General features: G+C 37.6%; 1 protein-coding gene across 1 annotated transcript in view; it reads left to right on the top strand.

Annotated features, from left to right (window-relative positions):
• Positions 1–24,414, top strand: part of SLC9A9 (solute carrier family 9 member A9) — a 108,819-nt gene that overhangs the window by 62,308 nt on the left and 22,097 nt on the right. Inside the window, exons 10-12 of the mRNA XM_010211800.2 lie at positions 12,838–12,951; positions 14,772–14,883; positions 19,378–19,531. Coding sequence (XP_010210102.2) covers positions 12,838–12,951; positions 14,772–14,883; positions 19,378–19,531 — 380 coding nt within the window. The remainder of the gene's footprint in view (positions 1–12,837; positions 12,952–14,771; positions 14,884–19,377; positions 19,532–24,414) is intronic.

The following is a 24,414-nucleotide window of genomic DNA, read 5'->3' as shown; positions in this document are numbered from 1 at the left end:
TCCTTCCCAAGAGACCTGAAATGTCAGTTTAGGAGGTGAAAGGTAAGGAGGTGATAATTTATACCAGGTTGCAAAATTAAAAGAAAATGCAAGAACTCCGCTAAATTAGAAGAAAATATTCTGAGAGATTAGACCCATATGCGTGTTTGCAAATGGGCTCTAAAAACTGCTCAAGGCAGCCCACAGCCTGGAGCAATGAAATCATTTCATTTCTACCTCATTAAAAGTCTGACACAGTCAGAAAGGGTTTTTTTTTTTCCTTTAAAGTTTGGAGAGAAAAAAATTTAGCTTTCTGTTTTTAACTTAAACAGGTGAGTATTGTAATTGTTAATATTTTGGAAAACATGGGTCTTGGTACAGGAATTGTGACATTGCAGTGTTGAAAACACATTTCAGCACAAGAAATAAGCTTATGGTACCTAGCCACTAACTGGCTCCTGTGAAAACTCATTTAAATGCACTATTTTCTTCCCTCATATGTGCCACGAACCCCAAATCATAGAAAATCTATCTCCTAGAGCAAAATGGAAACATGTGGTCCAAGACTATAATTTTCATGATAAAATCTGGTACCTTTTCTGCAGCTCCTCAGTTAAATGTATTTCAGATAAGTGAAGATTTTTACATACAAAATTTTGTAATTTCTTGCATATTTAAATTTAATCAAAAATCCAATTTTCCATTAAAAACAGATCAAGAGAAAAAGTACTCAGCTCCACTGTCAGCCACTAATTAAAAAGTGAGAAAGAGAGAAAGAGAAAGGCCATGGTATTTTTATTTATATACAAATCTTTCCAACTATAGAATTAACTAACACTTAATTTAAATACAAGTGACTTCTTTGTTCTTGTTCTGTCATTTATTCCCTCCCATTCAAACCTTCATAATAAAATAGCAAAAAAAAAAAAAAAAAAGAATCTAACCTTGAACACACAGAAAAAGCATTCTATTTTTTCCTACTGACTTAAAAGTTTTATGAACCTCTTCTGTTGTTTTTCCTTTCCCCAATAAAATCTTAATCCCTGGTCTCCCTTATGATATGGTTCAAAAATTGTTTCCGACTTACTTTGAATTCTTCTAATTGATTTTCTAATCCATAGATTACCCTTTCATATGCAGCTGTTTCCGTGAGATCTGCACTATCTCTTTCCTACTCTTGAAGCAAAATCCACCAAGACATACACTTGGCATTCTCATAATCATATATGACCTTATTGCATTTTAAATGAATATTGTTGCTCATTCTGATTCTAAAACAAAGACAGCTTTGCTCCCAATTTAAGTCATTTTTATTACTCACTACTGGCAAAAATCAATGGCTTTTCAATTCATTTATAGAATTATTCCAAAACAGTCAGTATCTTCTGTTACAATATGATAGATCTTTCAGTAAGATTCCTGAGCTGTAATGCACATTGACAAGTGAATTAAGGATGAAGTTAAGGCCAGAAAAAAACATGAAATTAGATTTAAAGCTAAATGGACTTTGTGAAATTGTTACTTGTATTTTTTTTTCTGCTTTACATAATTTTCTTTACATTATTTACCAGCCATTAAAATTTCATAACTGATAATAAAATTCTGTATGCAGTACAATGAGAGTATTGGGATTCACTGACCATTATGTCGAGTTCTGTCTTTCCCATAATTCCTCATCATTTCTCCTAAGAGCACATGTAAGAAAAAAGGAGTTCTGTAAGATTTTCTTCAGATATTATAGAGAATGAAAATTTATCGAAGGTTCTTAAATGAAAATTTCTCAACTGAAAGATGCCATATGAATATTAGTTCTAATATATCCTCTATTATCTATCCAATCACTATTCTGCATTCAAGAAAAGAGATATATGACATTTCAGGAACTTGAAACTTAGAGAATCCGAAACTCTAAAGTAATACAAGTCTTGTCACAAATATCAGATTATTTTAACACTGCAAGAAGAAAATTAACATAAAGATTAAAAAAAGGAAGATTTTCAAGAGATTTCACTCAATCCAGCTAACCAAAATTTTACTATTTATGTGTGTTCCCTCTCTGTGTTGTTGTTGTTTGTTTCTAACATGAATAGTGATATTTTATAGTAAAATTCTTAAGTCATCCTCACTGACCTTGCTATGACCACAATGATTTTAACATTAAAATTGCCACTGCCTTTAGTGGTGACCATGTTAGTGCAACAAAGTATTCCTGAGTTTGGTATATTTAAGGTTTAATTTATCCAATATATCTTTAGTGAAGGTGAAAATATAACTGCTAAGACCTGATTGAAAGTTACTTGATTCTGTGCATTATTTACAGGTACAAGCGTAACCTCAAGTTATGCTGCAGGCAAACAGCAGTTGCTTCTAAAACCTGGCACGTTATAGCCCAGATTTTACACTCGGCCCTCCAGCTGTACAGCTGGGTTGGGTTGATCTGCTCAGCTACAGCCAAGTCAGTGGCTGAGCAGGATGCATCTACATGTATAGAAGTCACCGGTTTGTTGAAAGCTGACGGTCTCTAAATTGCTACAGGTCAGCTCTGGAAAGGGATGCATGGATAGTGTTGTATTTCCTGGAAGAAGAAAAGACATTCCTCACAGCTACAATAAAAAATAAAATTAAAAAAACACATAACCCTTTGGGAACAGGGCGATACCTCTCTTTGCATCACTGTGCAAAGGGATGGAGTATGCTGCTTTCAGGCAAAATATGGTGCCAACAAGTTAGGAATTGGAAATGGTATCTTGAAATAGACCTCCTGTGGAGGCAGGAACAGGGAAGTTCAGTAGGAACAGGGAAAGCATCCAGCCAGGAAGAGGGTAAGTTAGTTACTGCCCTGCCTGTCACCATTCATTCCACCAGTCTATCCCTGGTTTATGGAGCCATCTCTGCAATACTTGTGTTAACAAGCTCATACAGGTTGCTTTCTGAAGTTAAGTGCAACAGTCCTTCTAAATACATTACTAGGTAAATGGTTACCCACATATTTTGCTGTTCCTACAGCAAACTCATGGGGAATACTCACTTCATAGAGAAAAAGCTTCTGCTCTCAATGTTGAGCTGTGCTGAGAGTGCAGTATCTACCTACAAGGTGCCATATAAAGTTTTCTGCAGCCCTTCACCTACGAGTTTTCGTAGAAGCTTTAGAACAGGATAAGAGTAAAACAAGAGAACCCAGTGCTGTGTAACCAGGGAGTAACTTTACTGAGGCACATAGTCCTACTAGGACTGCTTGAGGAAATCAACTTACGTTGAAGGACTGGGAGTTCACACTGAGCATGTCTTACTAATGGGCGTAGTACTGAAGACTGGTCTCATTGAAGGCCATCGTACTGTCTGCATCAGATTTTAATATCCACAATGTAATGCAGACATGATTATCTCTGAATATTAAATGTCATTACCTTGCAGAAAAGCAGCATCTATCTCCAGGAACTCCATGGAAAATACCTCAAATTTTCAAAACTTGCCTACCTCATTTGTAACATAGCTGTATATTTTCCTTCATGTAAACAGGCAAGGGAGTCAGCCAATTGCTACATCACAAATTGATTTGTATTACAGCAAAAGTTTAGCGTCAGTGTTGTGTTTATAAGCATATTCTTTAATATTAATTTTCCATATGAATTGAAACAAACTGGAAACTGTCATGAAAACTATTTTCTAAATTCTACCCCAAAAATGTAAATCAGATCGTTATAGTGCCTTGAATACCTATCATAAAAGAGTATCTTTAGATGTGACGCTCTTCCATCCATAACTACAGAGCGGGGCAGGGGAATTCAGTGAATCAAAGCAGAGGGTCCCAAATAACAAACAATGTTTGAGAGGAAGTAAAGAAAAAAAAGGTACTCTAGGCCTGTAGGCAGAGACAGCAGAAGTCAATTCAGTCATTCCACTGCATTTCTGATGGCCTAAACGTCTCTGTAAACAAGCTGCAGAAAAGCAGACCTACCCTCAGAACAGAAAGAACGCGTCTCCCTTCTCTACACCCGTGGTACAATGAGCATCTTATAGGATTATTCCATCAGTCATTTTTTCTAAGAAGAAAAATCATGTGCTGTTAATTTTGGTCCAGTGGCAGAATCTTTTCTCCTGCATTTGAAACTGCTGTTAAAAGCCCATGCTAGGGGCTACAGTTTTTATGTTTGTAGTGAGAAAAGGGAAGAGGCTGTACAGAAAGTCTAGGTACCACTAACAAAGCTGCATGAACCTGCTGCTTGCAAGGGGTCCCACTCTAGCTGCTTAGCACCCACATTGCATGTGGGAGAAGCAACGCTACAAAGTCAGAGGCAGAAACCACACAAAATGAAATGGTTTTAGTGCCAATCATCTTAAAGCCTCCACAGTCACGCAGGGCACAGGTGCACCCTGTGGGTTTGGTCCTGCTATTTATAGGCATGTTTAGAAGCAAAGCACTAGAAGTAGGCATACATCTACAGCATACAACTTATATGAATTTATCACTAACAATGCCAACTACTTCCCGTTATCAGACATTAGATCACCTAAAGATGATTAGTTTATGCTTCTGTGGAAAAAAGACCACAAAATGTCAGGATTTAATGGCACTTACAATTCTCTGCCTTGATTTTTAAAAATTAAAGATTATTCCTAGACTTAGACTCTACATAGAGCAAATTGTCCTTACTAATTAGCAAAACAACAACGACCACAAAATATAAGTCCATAATTTGGGCCCTTCTGCTATCAGTAACTTATCTGCAGCTGTTATGATTTGCCCAGGAGCTCTACGCAATAAAAAAGGTACTGCAAGAGATCGATTTTTTCCACATAAATGATTGTCAGAGAGAAAGACTGAGATAAAAGAAAGTTATCTTTGAAACAAGACCGCCATAAGCATTGTGCAGGAGGAATCTGTTTTCCAGCACAGCACAGTTATAGGACCTGTAGGAGGATTTTGCATTGGCTTCTGGTGCTAGCTGAGTACCACTGGTTGAAAATGGTACTCAGCCTATACCAAAATAGGATGAGATACTTAATGCTGTTTCTAATACAAGTTGAAAATTCTGTTTAACTAATACTTAGCTCTTAGGTCTAGCAATCTCAAAAAGTATACGTTAAACCAACAAGATCCTTGGCCACAGGCTCCAAGAAAGTATGAATTCCCAGCTACCATGAAACAGGTTGTAAGCGTGAAGTACTTTATTCCTTTTAAATAGGGAATAAAAGTTTCCTCTGACAGATACTGCCCTCTCATGATTTCCTTTCAACAAGTGAACACAAGAAAAACTAATTTCCAGCCTCCTTGAATCCACCAGTATTCTCAAAAGCCATAAAGCCTGGGACTGCAGGCACTGTTCCTGAGGAAAGAGCGCAAGGTGACCAAATCACAGCAGACAGTACAAAGGTCTAAAAAAGCAACTTCTTCTCGTAAAAGAATGAGAAAATAAATGGGATCTTGGGACAATTTATCCCCCATGGATCAGTGTTAGTACATTTTTGTTCGTGTTGTAGGCAGACTCTTTGAAACCAAGCTGCATTACAAAGGAAGCCTATGTTTTGGTGAGACGAGGCCTACGTCAAAGCCCGCGTTCTGCAGCCATTCAGTGTGATGAGCCATTCTGTAAGGTCCACTTTCCCCTCTGCAGATCCAGCCAAGCTTGGAAAGACAGACAGACAGACAGACAGACAGACTTATGCTGCTTTTAGTCCCTAGTTATTAAGGGCAGGTATCTGAAACTGCAGGCAGGAATTTCTGATAACTTTGAGATGCAAACCTATATTGAAATCAGTAGCAGTCACAGAATTAGACCCTTTTAAAAGTCCTTTTCTCACTTCTCTTTAAGCATCAGCTATCCGTGCATACGTAGCCCAACCCTCTGAAGGGAAGTAGCCCCTTCACCCTCATCCTACAATTTCTCTCCTAAGCTCCAGGTTGGCCTCCTGGGGCTCGGGCAGGCTGCCAAAGCCGCCCCTTCAGAGCAGGGTAACTCAGCGCATCTCTGCGGGATTCAAGAGCCAACGCGTTGGTTGCAAACAGGTTACTCTCATTTATAAATTGCCTTCTTAGCTCTGACTGCATATGTACCGCATGCATAATGCTTGCAGTAATTATTACGTTTGAAATGGATTGGAATTAACAGGAAGCATACAATGAATTCCAGAACTCTACACAGTTATTTTCTGTGTTTACCAGAAAAAGCTGGAGGTTGGAAATACGCCAGATGCATTGTTTGACCAGATGTACCATAAGATCGTGCGGAACCCCCTAGAACAGTATAACGCTGTAAAGAAAGCTAAAGCTGCTTACTGGGGGGGCTGATTTCTGTAAAAGCAATTATACTACCACGTCATTCAATCTCAATTTCTTAGCAAAATGACTCATTATCTGACTGATTTTCCCCATTACTTAACCATGCTAAAAGAATGTTCATCTGCAGTCTTTTACATAGAGACTTTAAAATTCTGCAGAAATACTTTGTTTACTTTATTTATTTATTAAGTTGTGTGCTACCAGGTGGATAAAACTTTTAAAAAAATAATACAAGCATAATTTTAAAATCTTCTGTTTGTTATAGGAAGGAAAGGAGAATCACTATTGTATCAGAAACATTGCTATCCTCAAAATAACACTAAAAATACTGGGTGTCTCCAAACAGAAACCTCATCTGTATATCCAGTTTATAATGCCATATGCAAACTAGTTTCCAGACCATCTCATTAAAGGTTTTATAATCTGTTTAAATGTTAAATGTTTTCTTTAAATATTAATAAGTTCTTTGTTAAGGTCATAGTTTGCTCTTTACAGCACAGTGGCAGATGCCACCAGTTGGCTAACATATACCAACCGGAATTAAAACCTACGGGCCACGTTTTCACTGGCAAATAGAGAAACGCACAGTGGAATTTCAAAGGGAGACATATGCTGCTTTTTCTTTGCAAGAAGCACCGAATCACAAATGAGACTCGTACACCTCGCACGTCTTCACCTGCACAGAGTCAAACGGAGCGCGTGTGTGTGAGCACTGCAGAATCGAGGAGCTCCTTCATGTCACTGTGTAGATCAGGTAGTTTTACTCCAGCCACGACTGCTATTGTGTCTCTTTTAGTCTTGTCACAGGGGTTTGAAGAGCAAACTCTGAAGCATTTCTCCTTCCTGGCCTTAGCTAGCTGCTTGTCCCCAGCTTTTTGGTGTGTCTACACAAAGAGCCAATCTCTCCTCCTAACCTTGATTATAGGATAACCCTGTAAAACACATCCTCCAGATTTCTCATATTTCATCCAAATGGATCATTGATTCCTGAACACATCCCACATTAAGATGCAGGGAAGCTGGTTAAGGATCTTCCTAAAATCAAAACAAAAATTCAAGCCACCACCCCAAACCCTACTGTGTAAAAGCAGATTAGTGGTCCCACTGATTCCATATATCCTGTTAAATCACACTGCAAAATATCAATATAGGATAACATTCTGCCAGGATAGAGTATTTAAGAGTTGTCTTGTGAACATTAAGTCTCTAAGAATAATAAATGGAATTCAACATTGTCAGAAACTCCTAGTGTTCAGCACCAGTTACAGCAAGAGCAGTTCTTGGACTGTGCGCTCTCCCTGCGCTAGAACGGGGTAAGGTCTTGGGTCCTTTACCCTCAAATCATCTCTTAACAGACTTAAAATAAAAGAACACATATTTGGAAGACCTTGTACAAATACCCACCCCCCCAGAAAGCAAAGTGGTTTTGTAGGTATCTCTTTTTATCTTAGAATAAGCCCTGAATAAAAGCAAAGCAGCATGTCTGTTGCCGTTCAAACGGCGCGGCAACCTGGTTCAGGAACAGCACGGCGACCACCCCCAGGCCACTCGGGCCATCAGCTCGCTGACACCAATGTGGTGGACGGCAAATGGCGTTTATTGATGGGTAACAAGGCGTTATATAGCTAGGTTTACAACGTCACATCCGTCTGCTTACATCACAGACTAAACGCTATTGGCTATTAGGGGCCCTATCTTTCCATACAGCACGATATCTTCCGGCCGCCGGACCCTATCTGCATCAGAAAAACCCAAGCAAATACTTCTCCAGTTTGCTACATTAGGAAAGTGCATCTTTCCCGATTCGTGGTTCTTAAAGCTTTTTCAAGGTTTTTCACAGAAAAAAGACTGTAAAAAGAGATATCAGCATGGGTGAAACAACCCTACAACACAACAATTATTTTGAATTATATTGGATTTGCAATGGGATGAAAAACTTGTAATGGTGAGAAACAGATAATTTCTTACACTCTTGCTTCTTGCCAGCAAACACACAATTTGACTTAAAAGACACCATAGACTTCCTTTTCTCTGATAGGCCAAAGGGCCTCATATTGCGCTAGCTCCTCATGTTTCAAAGACTAAGCAAATTTATTTCAAACTCCCAAAATTGGCATAGAAGGTAAATTGTTTTTTGGACTTGAAGAATTAATATTAAAGAATATGTCCTCCCAGCATATTGAAACAGAATAAATTGTATTTCTCCTCCTTAGAAATTGAATTGATCGCTTGAGGTAAGGGATGTGATGGCAAGTAACAGAAAAAAAGCACTTGGAGTAGATGAAAAGAGGAAGATGAGATTGATTTGGTACTTTCTCTTCTTGAAGCATCAGCAGAAATGCCTCTAATTCTAACATAAACGAGAAACACAAAGATAAATATATATTAGTTCATTGAAACTTTACAGACAACTGGATTACACCAATAACAATACTACTCTTCTTTTAGCAGGAAGAGATATTAAAAGTGCTTAAAATATTTTAAAGTGTCAAAGTCTTCTCTGCTAGCTGTGTGGCAAAGCACTTGAAATTGGCTCTAGCACAAAGATGTAACCCCTAGACAGGCAGAATTCCTACATGTTGCTCACAAAATCAATGCAACTAGAGAGGGCTCGCAGGTAGATATGGATGATTTCCCTTGGTTAAATTAACTAAAAGAATAGAATATTGTTCAGATCAAAACAGTTAGTGAATAAAAGTTATAGAGCTTTGCTAAAAAGAAGTTTTTGAAGTGAAGTGAGGTGAAAGAATGCTATTTAAAAACGCTGAGATTTGAGAAACATTACATTTTTCTTCTCCTCAACCACAGGGAGATTGTGGTATAAAATATGCTCATTTTCTCTTTTTGATTGTATTTTACTGCAGTGGAGATTGCAACTTAGCCAGATAGTCTCCCTAACACTCAGAGAGAATTTAAATGTTTGTATTAGGACAACATGAAAAATCCTTTTGGGGTAACTTGTTTCCCTGTCTGGCCTGATTCTAACTGTGGGGCAGAGGGAAAGGAGGAGAAAAAAAAATTAAAAATGCTTTCTTTTTCTTGCTCAAAATATAAAAGTAATACAGTTTTTATATTATATGTTTCACTTAATTACTTGTAGAAGATAAACCCTAGTGGTTACAGCAAGGCTCCAGCTGTAGGTAACTCACATTTATTCTGTCCTCTGCCTGTATGAACTGATCTGCAAGTGACATTTCCCAGAGCAACATCCCAACTTTAAACTGATATTTTACACATCCCTCTCAGTATTTACAAAGTTAAGAACAACATAAAGCCTCGGTATATTTGGTGAAGGATGAGTTTTTGCATAAGTATTATATCAATTTTAATAGGCATTTTTAATAACAATCTATTGTAATATTTACTCTTTAAGAGAAATGAAACAGCAAATATCAGTAAGTCACAGAGCTAACACCTAAACTAAATGCATGGGTTGGTTCTGCATTAATCCTACAGTAATTAATATTAAAAAAAAAGGTATCTGGCAAAACTTTACTCTCAGATGTGTTAAAATTACCTCAGATTTATACTAGTGATTCATTAGAACTTTTACTTTAAAACGTTTAATACATTCATAGACTTTGTGAAGAGGTAGAAAGGGCAGTCTATAAATGAGAATTTTAGGTTTAACACAAAACAGTGCTATTACTAGTGTGTATTAAAATGGTCTGTAGTATTATTTCCTTGCAGCCTTAGGAAAACTAATGGCTGGATATGAGCACTTCAAAGTCAACTTCATTTATACTAAAAAGAGGTTAGTTAGGGGCTCTCACAGGAACCCTTTGCAATAAATGGTTTTGTTTTCATGGGACTTAAGCTACACAACACTGACAGATGCTTAATGGAGTATCGCCGTGAGCTCTGTATAACTATTGAACAAAACACAGAAATTGAAAAAATCCTAAATAAAACATATGCTGAGCACATGGATTAAAAGGGTAGGGGAACTGAAACTCTTGGGAAATCTTGAGGAGAGCAGATGAGTTTTACATTATATCTATCAGTGCTGTGTTCCAGGAAAAGATGCTTAGATATAGTTTTATTTGTGACAATAGCTAGTTTTGAAGCACTTGACATTTTTAATATATCTTTTAAGAACGGGTGAGAATTTTGATTGGCTGCACTTCATGAATAAATGCAACATATGAGTTTTTTTTTTTTTTTTTTTTAAAAAGAGAGAGAGAGAGAGAAAGGATGCATACGATGTGAATGAATGAGGCTGATGAGCTAGTCTGGCCTCTCTAAGGAGAGAAGTGCCTCATCAGAGACCAAGTCAGGATTGTGATTGCAATAAGAAAGAGTCTATTCTAAATTGACTCTTGAAATAGAACCTGGATTTTTGCTATACAAAGGAAATAAACTGGTTTGGATTTAATCTTCTAGCAAGTGGGTAGTGTTCTGATACTGAAAGATCAAAATACTAAGAAATTAGGGATAAGGAAGAAAAAAAGGGGGGGCATTAGGGGGCAGAAAAGAAGAAAAAAGCACAGTTCAGCAGCTGTATTCACAGAAAAGAAATGCAAGAGATTACAGCATTGCATGTATTTAATACAGATAACATAGCTAGAAAGTGTCACATATTCTTTAAAGCAAACGAATAAGCCTGTGCTAGTCGCACTGAAAAAAAATGGCCCTAAAAGCAAAATACTTGTGTTGATGAGAATACACAGACAACAATCAAGCATTTACAACTGAATTTGTAAGGCACACAAAAAGACTGCGTCCTGACCAGACTGCCAGGGGGCAAGGGGTGAGAAGTCTAAAAGCAGTAATGCCATGAAAACACTTCAGGGAAGAGTTAAGAGCTTGAGTTTACTCTTGAAGACTACCAAGAAAAAGCATACAACAAAGGAATGATATAGCAAGATCTATTTTTCTTCAAAAATAGAGGTCAAAACAGCTTGGACAAAAGAAAAAAAATGTAGCTCCAGATTTTTAAAATTGAATCAAAAATAGACATACTTTATATATAAGCATTGAAAGAGATTTTGCAACTGAAGAGTGAAGCATCATTCAGTTTTAAAACTATGGAATACTTCCATCTTACCCCAACATCTAAAGTATCTGTCATTCCTTATAGTAGTGCCCTTTCCTCAAAATAGATTAATCTATCACATATAAACGTACATACGTGTGTGCATATATATACAAAATCATGTCCTGATATTCCTGACAGATTGTTCAAATAGTTAAGAAAACGTGTCAATGACATTCCAGCAAAGAGGTGGGATCATGTTTGCTCCCAGAATGGAAATGCAAAGAGCTATCATAGGAATCGCTATGGGTCAACAATGCCGTAATTTGAATCTGGTTTGACATCTGGTTTCTCTCATTATAAAATTACATCTTCCAAAATGCCGATTTCCACGCTTTGTTCTATGCTTTGCTCTTCAGCAATGCAGCACGTTACAGGGACCATGAAGGCTGCTGGGCATAAATGAGGGTGCTGCCGTGGGGCCCAAAATATCATGCCCTGAACTGCTGACTGTTTTGCCATTCTGCTTGGAAACGTTTTAAATAATGTTTCTGACAGCTCTTATTTTTCCTTTGTTAGATCTTAGTGACTGTTATTGGGTATTTTTAGCACAAACATATTACAAAAAATACAAAAGCCCCACAGAAGATGAAGAAAAATATCTCCATAGTAACATTCCCCATAGAGAGATTTATGACTGTTTGGAAAGAGACTTGACAAAATTAGGCCCCAATTCTGTAACAGGACTTGTTAGCATAGACTCCTGAGCCCAGAAGTGGCTTCAGAAGAGTAAAGTCTCTCTTCAGCCTTCTGTAGTTACTCGGTAGCAATGATTTATTTTCTTCCAGGTGTGACTAATATGAAAATTTGGGTTTTATATTACTTTTTATATAATCATCTACAAATGCAATCAAGACCATCCCTTCAAGGCAAATGGATGTTTTGGTTTTAGTTGTTTTATTCACAGAACTTCTTTCATAATGGCATAGCCTAGGCATACTTTATAATATGTTTAAATGATATTTAAATAGATTCATTTGAAATCAGTACTTGATTTTCATGTAGTGCAATAGGACTCTAGAGTATTATTTTATATATATATATATATATGTGCATGTACACTTTAAAGAAACATCTTCATAAAAAATCCATTTAGGAAAATGTTTCCTCTCTGGCAGGAGCCCATACCCAGTTACATTTTGGAGTAACTCACTTGTGTAATCAGGATCTGATCAATATCCCCAACTCATCTGGATAAACATGAGTGAAGTTCAGTTCATCCCTCAGCTTCCTTGCAATTGGCATTGACACTTGTGTAACTTACTTGCTCTCCCTATATTTTACCAGTTGTCTGTGTCAAGTTTTCAAATGCAAATAGGGAAAAGCATGCAAGTAACCGTGATTTTAAAGCTAAAAGCTATACCAAAGGCACCACATATACTGTGTAATAACTTGAATATCTACTTTAGAAATGGATTTTAAAACTATTATCTCTTAACTAAATAGTCCTGCATTCCAAGCTGACAGCTTTGATTAACTATGTGATGAACAGAAGCTAGTTCCAGGCACGAGACATAACTATGTTCTTTCTGTCTTGTTCAAGTTGTTCGAGTTCATGAATTTTCTGGCTGAGAATGTCATCTTCTGCTACATGGGACTCGCACTATTCACATTCCAAAATCATATCTTCAACACATTGTTTATATTTGGTGCATTTGTATCCTTTGCTTCAAATAACTATGCATGTATGTGTGCGTATAATTACATATAGGTAAAATAAATGTGTGCTCCATGTGAGCCAAATTGAAGGAAAAGATCCATCAGTTTCTTAAATGCTAAAACTCATTTTTTTGTCAGGTCCAGAGACAACCGTCTTCATTACACAGATGTCAACATCTGGCTCAGTCCATGGGAGTGACTGGTGTCTTGGCAGCTGCATTTTTTGCAAATACACTGCTCGGCAAATAGCTTTAAACCACATGGGGAATTTCTGCCACTGGCCTTGATGTTGTTTTGAGGTGGGAAATTGGGATGTGTGTTGGGGCACATCTGTGTGGACATCTGCAGGTGCAGAAAATCTTTTTGCCTGTCCAGAGCCAGAGCAGATCTACAAACTGTGGAGCTGCCTCAAATAGATGTGTGCTGTAAGCAGAACTCTGCCAGAGCAATGTGAGTGTTATTAAGTCCTTAAGAAACAAACAGTCCTGCAGTGTGCAAAGCTTACCTGCTTTGTATGCTATATCTCTAGTGTATAGTGGAATTATTTATGTCATGAAGAGTACCTCAGAGATGGGTAGGAAACAGAGACAGTTTCTAATTCTGCCAGTTTTCCCAGCAAAGCCTACTGCTTGCTTGTACAGCACTATTATTTTTATTATTCTGGCAGTTCCCACTGATTTTTTTTTTTTTGGGTGCTCAGAGCAGCAGCCCTCTGCTTATCACTTTTTGATGAACTGTAGTAGCTTTGAAAGCTGGGACCATAGTTCCCCCCCAGTAATTTTTACATGCAATTTCCAAAAGAATAAGAGCTGCACCACAGCTCCCTTGGCTATAGACTGCTCTAGAGGACAGAAAGAACCCCAGGATCGCCGCCAGCAGCCCCGCACAGCCTGTCCAAACCCGTTCCTGCTCCCGCTCCACTTGTGGGGAGTTCAGCTCAGTGAGAGCAGCGCCCGACAGCCCACGGGAACGGAGCCCCACGGGTCCCACAGCCGCTCGCCCTGAGCCAGCGGGCTCGCAGGGCGCACCAGAGCAGAGCACACGGGCACACCACGCACGGGAGAAGCGAGCACAGCTAATGCGCGAGGCATCCCCAGGCCACAGGAGCTTTTAGCAGCTCCTGGCCCTGCAGGGAGGATGCATCCACACGCTGCTTCTCAAGGTATCCCCTGTGCTACAATCCACAGCCTGTCAAAGTCCTTAGAGCCATAATGGAGCCCCAGAGGTCCCAAGACAAGGGCAGGATGGAGTTCGCTAAAAGCGTCTATAAGGAGGTATGATTGTTTTACTCTAAAATAGCTTCATGTTTCTAATTAAGGTAACTTTTGTGACAGTTCCACAGAGCAATACTAAAGATCATCTTTCTAAAAACATCCCAAGAGAAAAAAAGAAAAAGCAAAGACTGCAGGATATAGACAATATAAATTGTCAGGAAATAAGAAAGTAATCATGTCCAAAAGCACATTTATCTTTTGCAAATTGCTGCTGAAGGAGATAATGCCATCTCTGCGATTGATGACGGGCATTTTACTGAAAGACTGAAGATGAAACCGAATGCAATACAAATGTGATGAGTAGAAATAGAGTGATTCAAGTGGAATATGTAACGATGAATTTAAAACTAGGATGTCTGGGGAAACAATCTCTGCCACTGCAGTTTTATTGGAACCAAAGAAATTCATGTGATATGTAAAATATGAAATGAGATAAACTCATATGTATTTTAATTATATTTTTAAGCTAACTTTGGAGAAATAATGTCAGCTCTATTTTTGTCAGTAGCTCCTCCACTATTTTCCTTAACATCTTGCATTCTAGGTGGCAGTTTTCATAGCAAGAGCATGCAACATATATCCACTATCTTTCATTTTGAACTTGGGTCGAAAACAAAAGATTCCCAGGAACTTTCAGCACATGATGATGTTTTCAGGTAAGTGCTATTCTGCTATTTTTTTCCTGTCCACGATTAACACCTGACAGAATTAAAACTCAGCATAGTCTTATCAGAGCCACTCAGAAAAATGGGCACATTCTCATCAACTTCACCATGGAGCTATTTTAATTTTTTTTTTTTTTTTGAGATCTGTTACCCAAGGAGATAGTCTTTTACTCCATCATCTGTCTTTACACTTCCATGGCAATTTGGGATTATTCTGGTTTTAGTTTGGGTTGTTTTAGAGGCACCTGTAACATAGGTACTAGACCATATGCTCACATACAGGAAAATAAATATCCAGCTTTGAAGGCTTTAGTACTGCTACCCACAGATCACACGTGATCTTTAGCAGTTCTTTTTAGTTTCAAGAATAGTTATACTTTCAAACATGAGGCTAACAGACTTTTATTCTGCAAACTATTTTGCATATATTCCAATCTGATATGTTTGCCTTACTTTCTAAATTAAGGTTTTACTGATTTTAACTATGTTTAGCACTGCAAGACCAAAAAAAATCCAAGAGAGGGAGCCATGTTCTACTCTGATTTGTACATCATCCACTGAACTGCTCAATCTCATCTGGAAACTGTATTTTTGGACATGCACAAGCTAGAAATATTTCCACTTGACTTTCTAATCCTTGTTAGAAAAAACTCTTTGGCTTAGAATCTGAGAACATTTAGTCACTGAAAGACATAGATACAGATCCCAGAATGCCATTTATAAAATCATCTCTTGAAGTGAGGAAGTCAGCACTTCCTTTCATTTTCTTGCTTTTTATATGAAATATCTACTGCAGTTTTGATGAGTGAAGGTTTCTGATTGACGTCCTGAATACAATGCTCTACCAACCACATAACAAGCAGAATACAACAGGCCATGTTTCAAGCTTCCTCATCAGAAATACCCCTCATCAGGACACCTCATTTATGTCTTAATAGCTCCATATGCCCAGAGCATGAACACAGTAGCTCACTTCTATATCTATTCAGTCCTTCTCCTAAAAGCTGCTGATGAAAATCTAGTCAATAGCAGCTATATAGTAGGGAGGGATGATGACATACATCTATTAGGAACTGGTTTTCACGCCACCTGCTCATCTCAGATTGTTAGCAGTGTAGAATGCACATGTAGATCACTAACTCAGCTAGAAGGTTGTAACTGGGCATCCACATGAACTGGGTTCAGATCAAAAGTCTAGAAGTCAAAAGCTTCATATTGTTAGTTATCTAGCTTCTTGGCCCAATTTTTGCTTACAGATAAAGTACAGATTAAAAAAAAATCTAAAATACATCTTTATCTTTTCTGTCCTCATTTTCTCCAGTGAAATTTAATTCTCCACATAACTAGCAGTAGCCTGCAGCCAATAGCTGAAGGTGAGAACTCTCACACATTAGGTTTCCAGTACAGTCTGTCAGCTGAGAACTGAAAATGGCAGAACTGAAAGCTCCTAAAATATAAACGTTAAAATAGTTGAAAAGTAACTTTTAACTGCTCTCAAAGAAATACTGTGTTTTGTGGAGGAAAAAAAAATGCCTTTACAATACTTTCAAACAATAAAAAGTCATAATATGTAATTAGAGAAACAAACGAAAGTGACTGCTTCTCACACTGCTATCAGCTGCAAACTTCACAACACCAGTAACACTTGGATTTTTCCATGTAATTATACTTGTAACATGCATTAGGATTTGTGCTCAAGTTACCACAAATGATCTACTTTTTTATGAGCTGATCATACTGTGTAGAGTGACAAACAGAGGAAACCAACTGCCAGAAGAGAAAGTCTGTTCTGATACGGGCAAACAAGACACTGAATTCGAGCTTGGGAAGAATGGGCTTATTGCTGGCAGCACAGCTTCACAGCAGCAATACATTCCTATAGCACCAAGTTCTAGAAGATAAAAGGTCATGCAAAAATTGTATTTCTCTCACTCCAGACTAATAACACAGTAAGATGTAGAAAACAGAGAATTTAGGGGTGGTTTTGCTTTCAACCTTGTCATTTCCAAATACATCCAGTATTTATTATTGTCTTAATTGAGTTTTACTGCGACAGTCACCACAAATAACAAAGTCTGAGGGGAAAAAAAAGCAATTAAGGTCATGCAAGTACTTTGTTGATTGGCATTTGAGTATATACTAGTCTGCCAAGAATTCCACTGAAGTCAAGTGCCACTTCTTAAGAAGTATTAAAATGTATGAAGAAACATAGAAAAGTTAGGCCTGGAAGTAGATTATGTAGCATTTTGATTTATTATATTCTTCATTCATGTCACTCCTATAACAACACATTGTGGAGGATGAACTGTCTTTTGCAACTGTGTTTAATCATGATCCCTGATAAAATCCCAGTTCTGTCAGGTTTCTAGGCCCATCATTGATCAAAACTAGATTTGTTATTTTTTAATTAAGCTTGTGTTTGTCAAATTAAGTTTAACATCAGCTAAAATGAGCAGACCAGCAGACTTCTCATATGAAAAATATTTTGTTTTAAATTATAAGGGAACTAACACTCTACACTAGGAGTCTATGCTGCATGAAAAAAAAGCCTCATTTCAGTGAAGACCCTAATATGATGCCTTTACAAGTTAATAATAATAAGTATATATATATAAAAAATAAAAATAAAAGGTTAATAGAAAAGGAAAGAATAGATCTGAATAGGTTTATTAATGGCAGTAACATGTTTGATGTTTGAACACCACTGCCACAGGAGTAGAGCAAGCAATATTTCAAATTTAAATGCCTCTGTTCACCCTTTTTGCACTTTCCTCTTCTCTCCAGTATATAAATCAGTCAGTGAATGGCTTGTGAGACACAATGCTGCAGGGGTAGTTGCTATTAATATAAGATCTTGCAGTGCAGTCTGAAAGGGTGAAACACAAATGCAGAAATACAAAAAGACGATCTGTGCACAGGCAGCTATTGGGCAGGCACTTACAAAGCACACTCGGATATACACGGTGGTGGGGAGTGTTCAAGTGGGACTACCCAAGAAGATAGATATGAAAACAAATCAGCTAAAAAGAAGATAAAGCAGGAAAGAAGAAAGATAGAATTGCTGTGAAAACGCAAGCCCCAGATCTACACAGAGTCTCCTGTGCTGGCACACGCTCCCTGCGCTAGCCACGAACACTGCTGCCCTCCTCGGTTCTTCAGCACTTACAGAACATGCTGAGCCTTTATAAATGAAAGATATGAAGAAGGTACTCGATATTTCACAAAAATGAACAAACCAGGTCCAACACCTCAAGTAGTGGACATTCTTAGCAGCATAATTTTTTTTAAGCATTTCCTCTTCTCAAAAGAGATGTTCTAAATTTAATATTGCATTGACACTTGTACTGCCATTATAAAAAGCAGCAGCTAATTTTAGCTACCTAGAATTTAACCATTTTTTTCCTAAGCTAGTCCTCTAGATTATCACTGTAACCCATAGTAAAAGACAGCTTCAATAGTGGCTTATGCTCTCCTACAGATTCATGTTTAAAAGAGAACAGAGCACGAGAAAACAGTAAACCATGACCATCCTTAGAAGTGTCTGATAAACAAAAGCACAGCAAGAGAAAGCCTACTTGTTGACTTCTGAATCATTTTCATAAAAGCAGGGATATTAAACATGCTGCCACAGATCCATTTCAGCTGCTGTAGCTATAGGCTGCTTGCTTGCACAAATTGCGTGTTTTGTTCTGTGGATAAAGTGCCCATCGTCCATACAAAATATTCCACATTCTGGCTCAGTTCTCGTGAAGAGCCTCAGTGTTCCACTCCCAAAATAGCTGCTTTTAGCCGCTGATTAAATGATTTTGCATAAACCTCAGTGCCTTACAAGAGGTTTAATTATTAGGTTTAATCTCCTGGTATTTGCAAAATACCTTTTGGATTCTGTGTGTATTGTATACATGTAGTAACTTCACTTTCTATAGCTTTCTACACTTTGTGAAATTTTTTTAAGGAAACAATACAGAAAATTTAAATATTTAAACGAAAGGCATATATTATATTGTGCATCCAGAAATACTTCTGTGGGTGTGTGTGTGTGCGCGTGCATTACCCTGTGAAGACTTCTTTAGTTAGCTTATTACTGCTTATGGGGCATTTTTTTAAAATCATTGTTAGGTTTTCCTCCACTTTTGTAGCTTTTTCTGTTTACTTGAGTTTTGTAGATTTGTAATTTTGCAGTTATTGTAATAATTCTAGTGCACTAGGAGCTAAAAAGTCTACAGTTCTCATGACTGCCCCTTTCATATACTTGAAATAATTATAAAAAAAAAAAAAAAAAACTATTCACTGTTTCGGGTTTGTTTTTTTTTAATCGTAATTTTTTATGACCACACACAAAGATGTTAAGGAGATTAAATTTTCTATTGGTTCAAGCAAAACAAAAAGGTAGCCTGTTTGGACACAGCTTTTTATCCCAGTACCCTTCCTCACTTATAAATTTTGTTCCCCATCGCATTAAGTTTGTTTGCCTATTTCTTTTAGGTCTACGTGGTGCAATAGCATTTGCGCTGGCTATTCGAGACACAGAATCCCAACCCAAACAAATGATGTTTACAACAACACTGCTAGTTGTCTTCTTCACAGTCTGGGTGTTCGGAGGGGGCACCACACCAATGCTCACATGGCTTCAGATCAGGTTAGTACTCCCTTTAATATATTAACTATCAAATACAATGAAACCAATATGCTCAATCACTAAATTCATACAGTTTTCTAAGTCCTAGTCACGTTATTTGTAGAGCAGTTATAAGCACAAAGGTAGCGTTTGACTTTGAATACTTCCTACAAATGGAGTAGCTATGGACCCCACCTGATAGAGCTAACTGGGCAACAAGAAACAGGTTCCTCTCAAGCTCGCTATGGGTTTGGATCTACATCAGATCCATCCTCGATTCCTAAGAGTCTGGTTCATGACTATTCTTTTTAAACACTCTAAATAATTGTGTTCTCCTTACTACTGAAGATATTACACAAACATGTCATAAGTAATGTATTTTTGAAAATATCACACTCACACTTTCATAATACAAAGGCTCAGAAAGCCAACATGCAAGCAATATGCTTGTACAGCTTGCTGGAAGGCGCTGGTGGAATCTGCTGGCATTCTCTAGGGGTAAGTGTGAGTGCATGCATGTTCTGTACCAACTGTAGAAAGGAAGAAATCATTTACTTAATTCTGTTTATTCATAATTGCAAATGGGCTTTTTAATCGAAATGCTTTCACAGAACGTTAATTCTGCATAGTCCATACAACATATAATTAATATTCTTATTTGATTTGACCTAATCTGATAGGGCATACCAGCACACAGGAACGTTTGGCTCAGAGTATATTTTTATACACCACTATTTATTCTCTCAGTTCACATGTTATGACTGCACAATATCAAAACTAAGTTAGTGGCTGAGAAGGCTGCATTCCTTTGCAGAGGCTGTCACAGACCTGAGCATCCTAATTCAGCGATTCAGCTCTGAGCTGTAAGAGAAACTAACAACCACTGTCTGCCGCAGGGCAGACTCGAGAAAAATTGTGAGCTCCTTCTCAGACATGTGAGCCAGCAAGTTTCCTTTTAAGTGAAGAATTTAAGAGGAACCACTTCTTAATTTACATTGCTCCTGTAAAATGCCAGAAACTCACAAATTCCAGGACAGGCACAAGGATTTTCTGTTTTCTGTGGATGCTCACAGTGTTTGTCATTATCTCTTACACAATCCTCTCTCAAATGAAGGAGCTGTTCAGAGCCTGCACACAGACCAGGAGCACAAACACTGTCCTTGTCTACCTTTCCTGCAGTTAGGTTTTGTAGCTTCGGGACTGAGAAATCCAAAGTCCAAGAAACCAACACACAGCAACTTTCAATGACAGTAAAGGACACACTATTTACATATCTAGCCAAATATTTTTAACCATATGAAAACTACTGCAACTGAGATACTTTAAATGAGTCCAGATTATTCCCAGTCTTTCACTCAGAAGACTATCTGGAAACAGCACCAGAATTTGTCTTCTCTTTCTGAATCCATCAGAGTCTTTGTAAAATCTGTTCCAGCAGTGATCACCTTATAACCCATACAGAGATTAATAATTAAATATATCTAACAGATATACCTGTTAATATACTGGAAAATCTGCCTGCATTGGTATATCACTCAGCCATTGATTAATTATTACTCATTGTTTTATATATGCTCCTTCAATGCACTGGTTTTTGAATGACTTCATAATAATTTTGCATTCATAAATGAGAAGGGGACATTAAATGAGAAAAGAGAGGGAAGCAGGAAGCTGGGATGAAGAGTGCTTAATTCTAATACGGTGCCCTGCCCAATGTGCCTTTTTTGAAGACCGCTTTCAGTAATACGAGCCTAACACTATTGCTGAGATCTGGTTACTTCACTACCTAGTCAGGATTCACTGCCATGCTTTCTAATGTCACCAAAGGCAACCTCAGCACCGAGAGAGAGTTGTAAATCACAAATCCTTATCATTTATTCTATACATAGTTTGTTTACAAAGTGATGTCTGTTTAACAAGCCTTCATGTCAGACTGTTACTATAAAGCACTAGCTGAAGATAATTAATTTGTAACTTCAACAAAGAGCATAGATAAAAGCTTGTAGACAAAGGTCTAGCATACAGATTTACTGTATAAACATAAAATGCAGGCATCCATATGCAATGTGGGAGCTTCCCTTTTCCTTGGTAGTTTGATTTTTCTCATGATCTCTCTCTCTTTCATCCCATAATGTCAATCAAGTTCTCTCCCATTTGGATACACTCCACCAGTACAAGGCATCTCTCTGAGCTTTGCCAGATTTCCTGCCAGTCAGCTACAGGGTTGCTCTGTATGGCAATAAAAAGATGTGGCTGAGGAGGAGTATTCTCCTCTCATTTCATGGACCAAATCACGTGGATTACTAAAGCAGGAGAATAAATAATTTTGAGAATAGCTTATGAGAAAAAGAAGGTGGGGTAGTAGTCATGTGGTCTACCACCCTTAGGTCATTAGACGCATCTAACGTTTCAGGAAATTCAGGCTTAAGTGATTGTTGGCAAGTGATTTCACTAGCAAAAGCAATTTCATTCATCTTAGGGCTATCCAGAGGCAGAAAGATCTGCAAGACTACAAATAAGGGGTTGATTTCCATATTAACTACTCATATTATTGAATACCAGCATATTCATCTTACTTTACCCACCTATACAACCGATACTATCAAAGTAGTAGACAGCTATTATTGGTCTGAAATGCTCATGTCTTTCAGCATGCCTTCCAAACCCCACAAGACAGATTTATTAGCCAAAAAAAAAAAAAAAAAAAGTTTTAGTAACTGGGATGTAGATTTTTGTAGTATAAAGGTAAGATCCCCCTTAGTTTCTCTGTACCCAAGCACACAGCTTCAAACCCTACAGATTCATGGTCAAACTAAGATAGAGATACAAACAGATATTTTTATTAAAAAATGTATTTTGATGCCCTATTTTATCTTTCAAGTGAAGATATTTAAACCATCTTTTATACTTAACTACACCCCTGTGTGGAATTCTGGGTTTAGCTATGAGCATTTGTCATCTTAGCCTTAAGTAAGCAATTTTGCTAAGTAATTGGATTCCAAAAGCGATGGTAATTGATCCCAATGACTACGCGACCGGATCCTAGCAGGCATGGGTTTGTTGAGAGTGCTGTGGGGTTCCCCCCAAGTACAGCATCTTGCTTGGGAGATGTTTGCCACTGTGCCTAAAAGGTAGTTCACAGTTGCATCTGCCCGCATCTCTTCTACAAAGTCTGGAGTGAAAGGCTGTATTTGGAAGCATTCAGCTCATTGAAGTGATGGGAGATTCTATTGGTCTGACTATCTGTGAAGAGTCCCCAAGAAATGGGTTGGATGTCATCAATTACAGGAAAAGAAAAAAATTAAGCCAGTGAAACACTGCACCTCTACCTATGAGTACAGCAGAGCCTGGTTTCACACTAGCCCTCAAGTGTTCCGCCAGTGCAGATTTGCATCAGGTACCATCCCAGAGCAGTTGGATATCATTTATGGAGTGATTCCTTCTGGCTGCTTTAGCGAATCTGATTAACTACTGGTGGCCACATCCAAAGCATAGTGCTGGATCACTTAATATAAACAACTAGAAATAAAATTATTTGCATGTCAAAATTAAATAAGTACTTATCTGAAATAAATAATAAAAAAATCAGTGGCTGCATTAAGTTCACAATGACCACATCAGACATGGGGTTTCCCTATCACCTAAGAGCCACCATGGAGGGGCAAGATGAGGAGACAGGAAAGGTCAACTGTGAAGATTCAAAAGACCAATACTGAGGGTGCTTGTATTGCCCATTAACTGTTTTTCTCATAAAATGATTATCCAGAAGGTCATTTATTTTACAGAATATGGGAGCCATTCAGCAAATAATAAAGATAGATATCTGATTTCTGAATCTGTTTGGATGAAGGGAATCTTATTCGCATACATTTTAATTTCTGCCCATTCTAGCCATGAAGAATAGGCAGCAGTTTCTATCAGTAGTTCAGGAGAGGCAGCTCTTACCTCTTCAGAGCCGATCATTAGTCTTATCCTAGAGATAAGTTCCTATATTTACATGTTACTGGCAGTTTACTCATTTGGGGTTTAGCATAATAACAAAAAATCTGTCACACATTAAGTTAAAGCTATGTAAAAATAAGGTAAATTACAAATAATTAGCATTAAGGTAGTTACCATTTATTCTACCGTAATGCACTGCAGCTTTAGTCAAAGGAAAAGTCAGTTTGCAAGATCTGTACAGCCTCCTTATCATATATTATTCTCTGCACATTATATTGTGTTTCAGTGATTTATTGCCCTGTCTCTGTAATTTACATTATAAAATTCTCATAATAGTGACCAAAACTCTTCATATATCAGAGTGCCAGAAAAAAAAAAAGTTATAATAAAAGTAATAATCTTAAAAAGCAATATTTGCTTCCATAACATCTGGAATTTCCATAATCTTCCACCTCTTCTCACAATAGTAATATCAAATATGTTTTTCTTTTTAAATTAAATTTCAGTTTAATGTAAATATAATCTGTCACTTCATTTCTACAGAAAAGATGTGCCCTCACATTTAACTATTATCTGACTTCTTCCTACAATATGCATCGCTTAACACTTCCAAACTGTTGCTAAATCCCATAGTATGATATAGGTCAAAACCAACCATGGGCTTCCAAGGACAGACTCTGTTTCACTTCCCACTTCACACAGCACCATCACTGAGCTACCTTGTAAGGTTGCACCTGTGCTGAAGGCCTTCATAAAAGAATTTTAAATTGATTGAACTAGGAGTTCACCCAAGTTGCCTAAGGTTTGAAAACCCAAGTCCCTTACATTAGCAAATGAATTACACTGAGAGATATGTTGCTATTTAAACTATAGCATGAATCCAAGAAAGGTGCTGAATGTCCTGAAAGTCTGATCTTTTAATGGCAAAATTAACACTTACACATTTCAAATTTTCAAAGCAC

The sequence above is a fragment of the Tinamus guttatus genome, unplaced genomic scaffold (genome assembly GCF_059628265.1).
Source record: "Tinamus guttatus ecotype Peru unplaced genomic scaffold, ASM5962826v1 Tinamus_guttatus_pri_ptg000311l, whole genome shotgun sequence".
NCBI classification, from domain to species: Eukaryota; Metazoa; Chordata; class Aves; order Tinamiformes; family Tinamidae; genus Tinamus; species Tinamus guttatus.
This window is presented reverse-complemented; position numbering and strand designations above follow the sequence as displayed.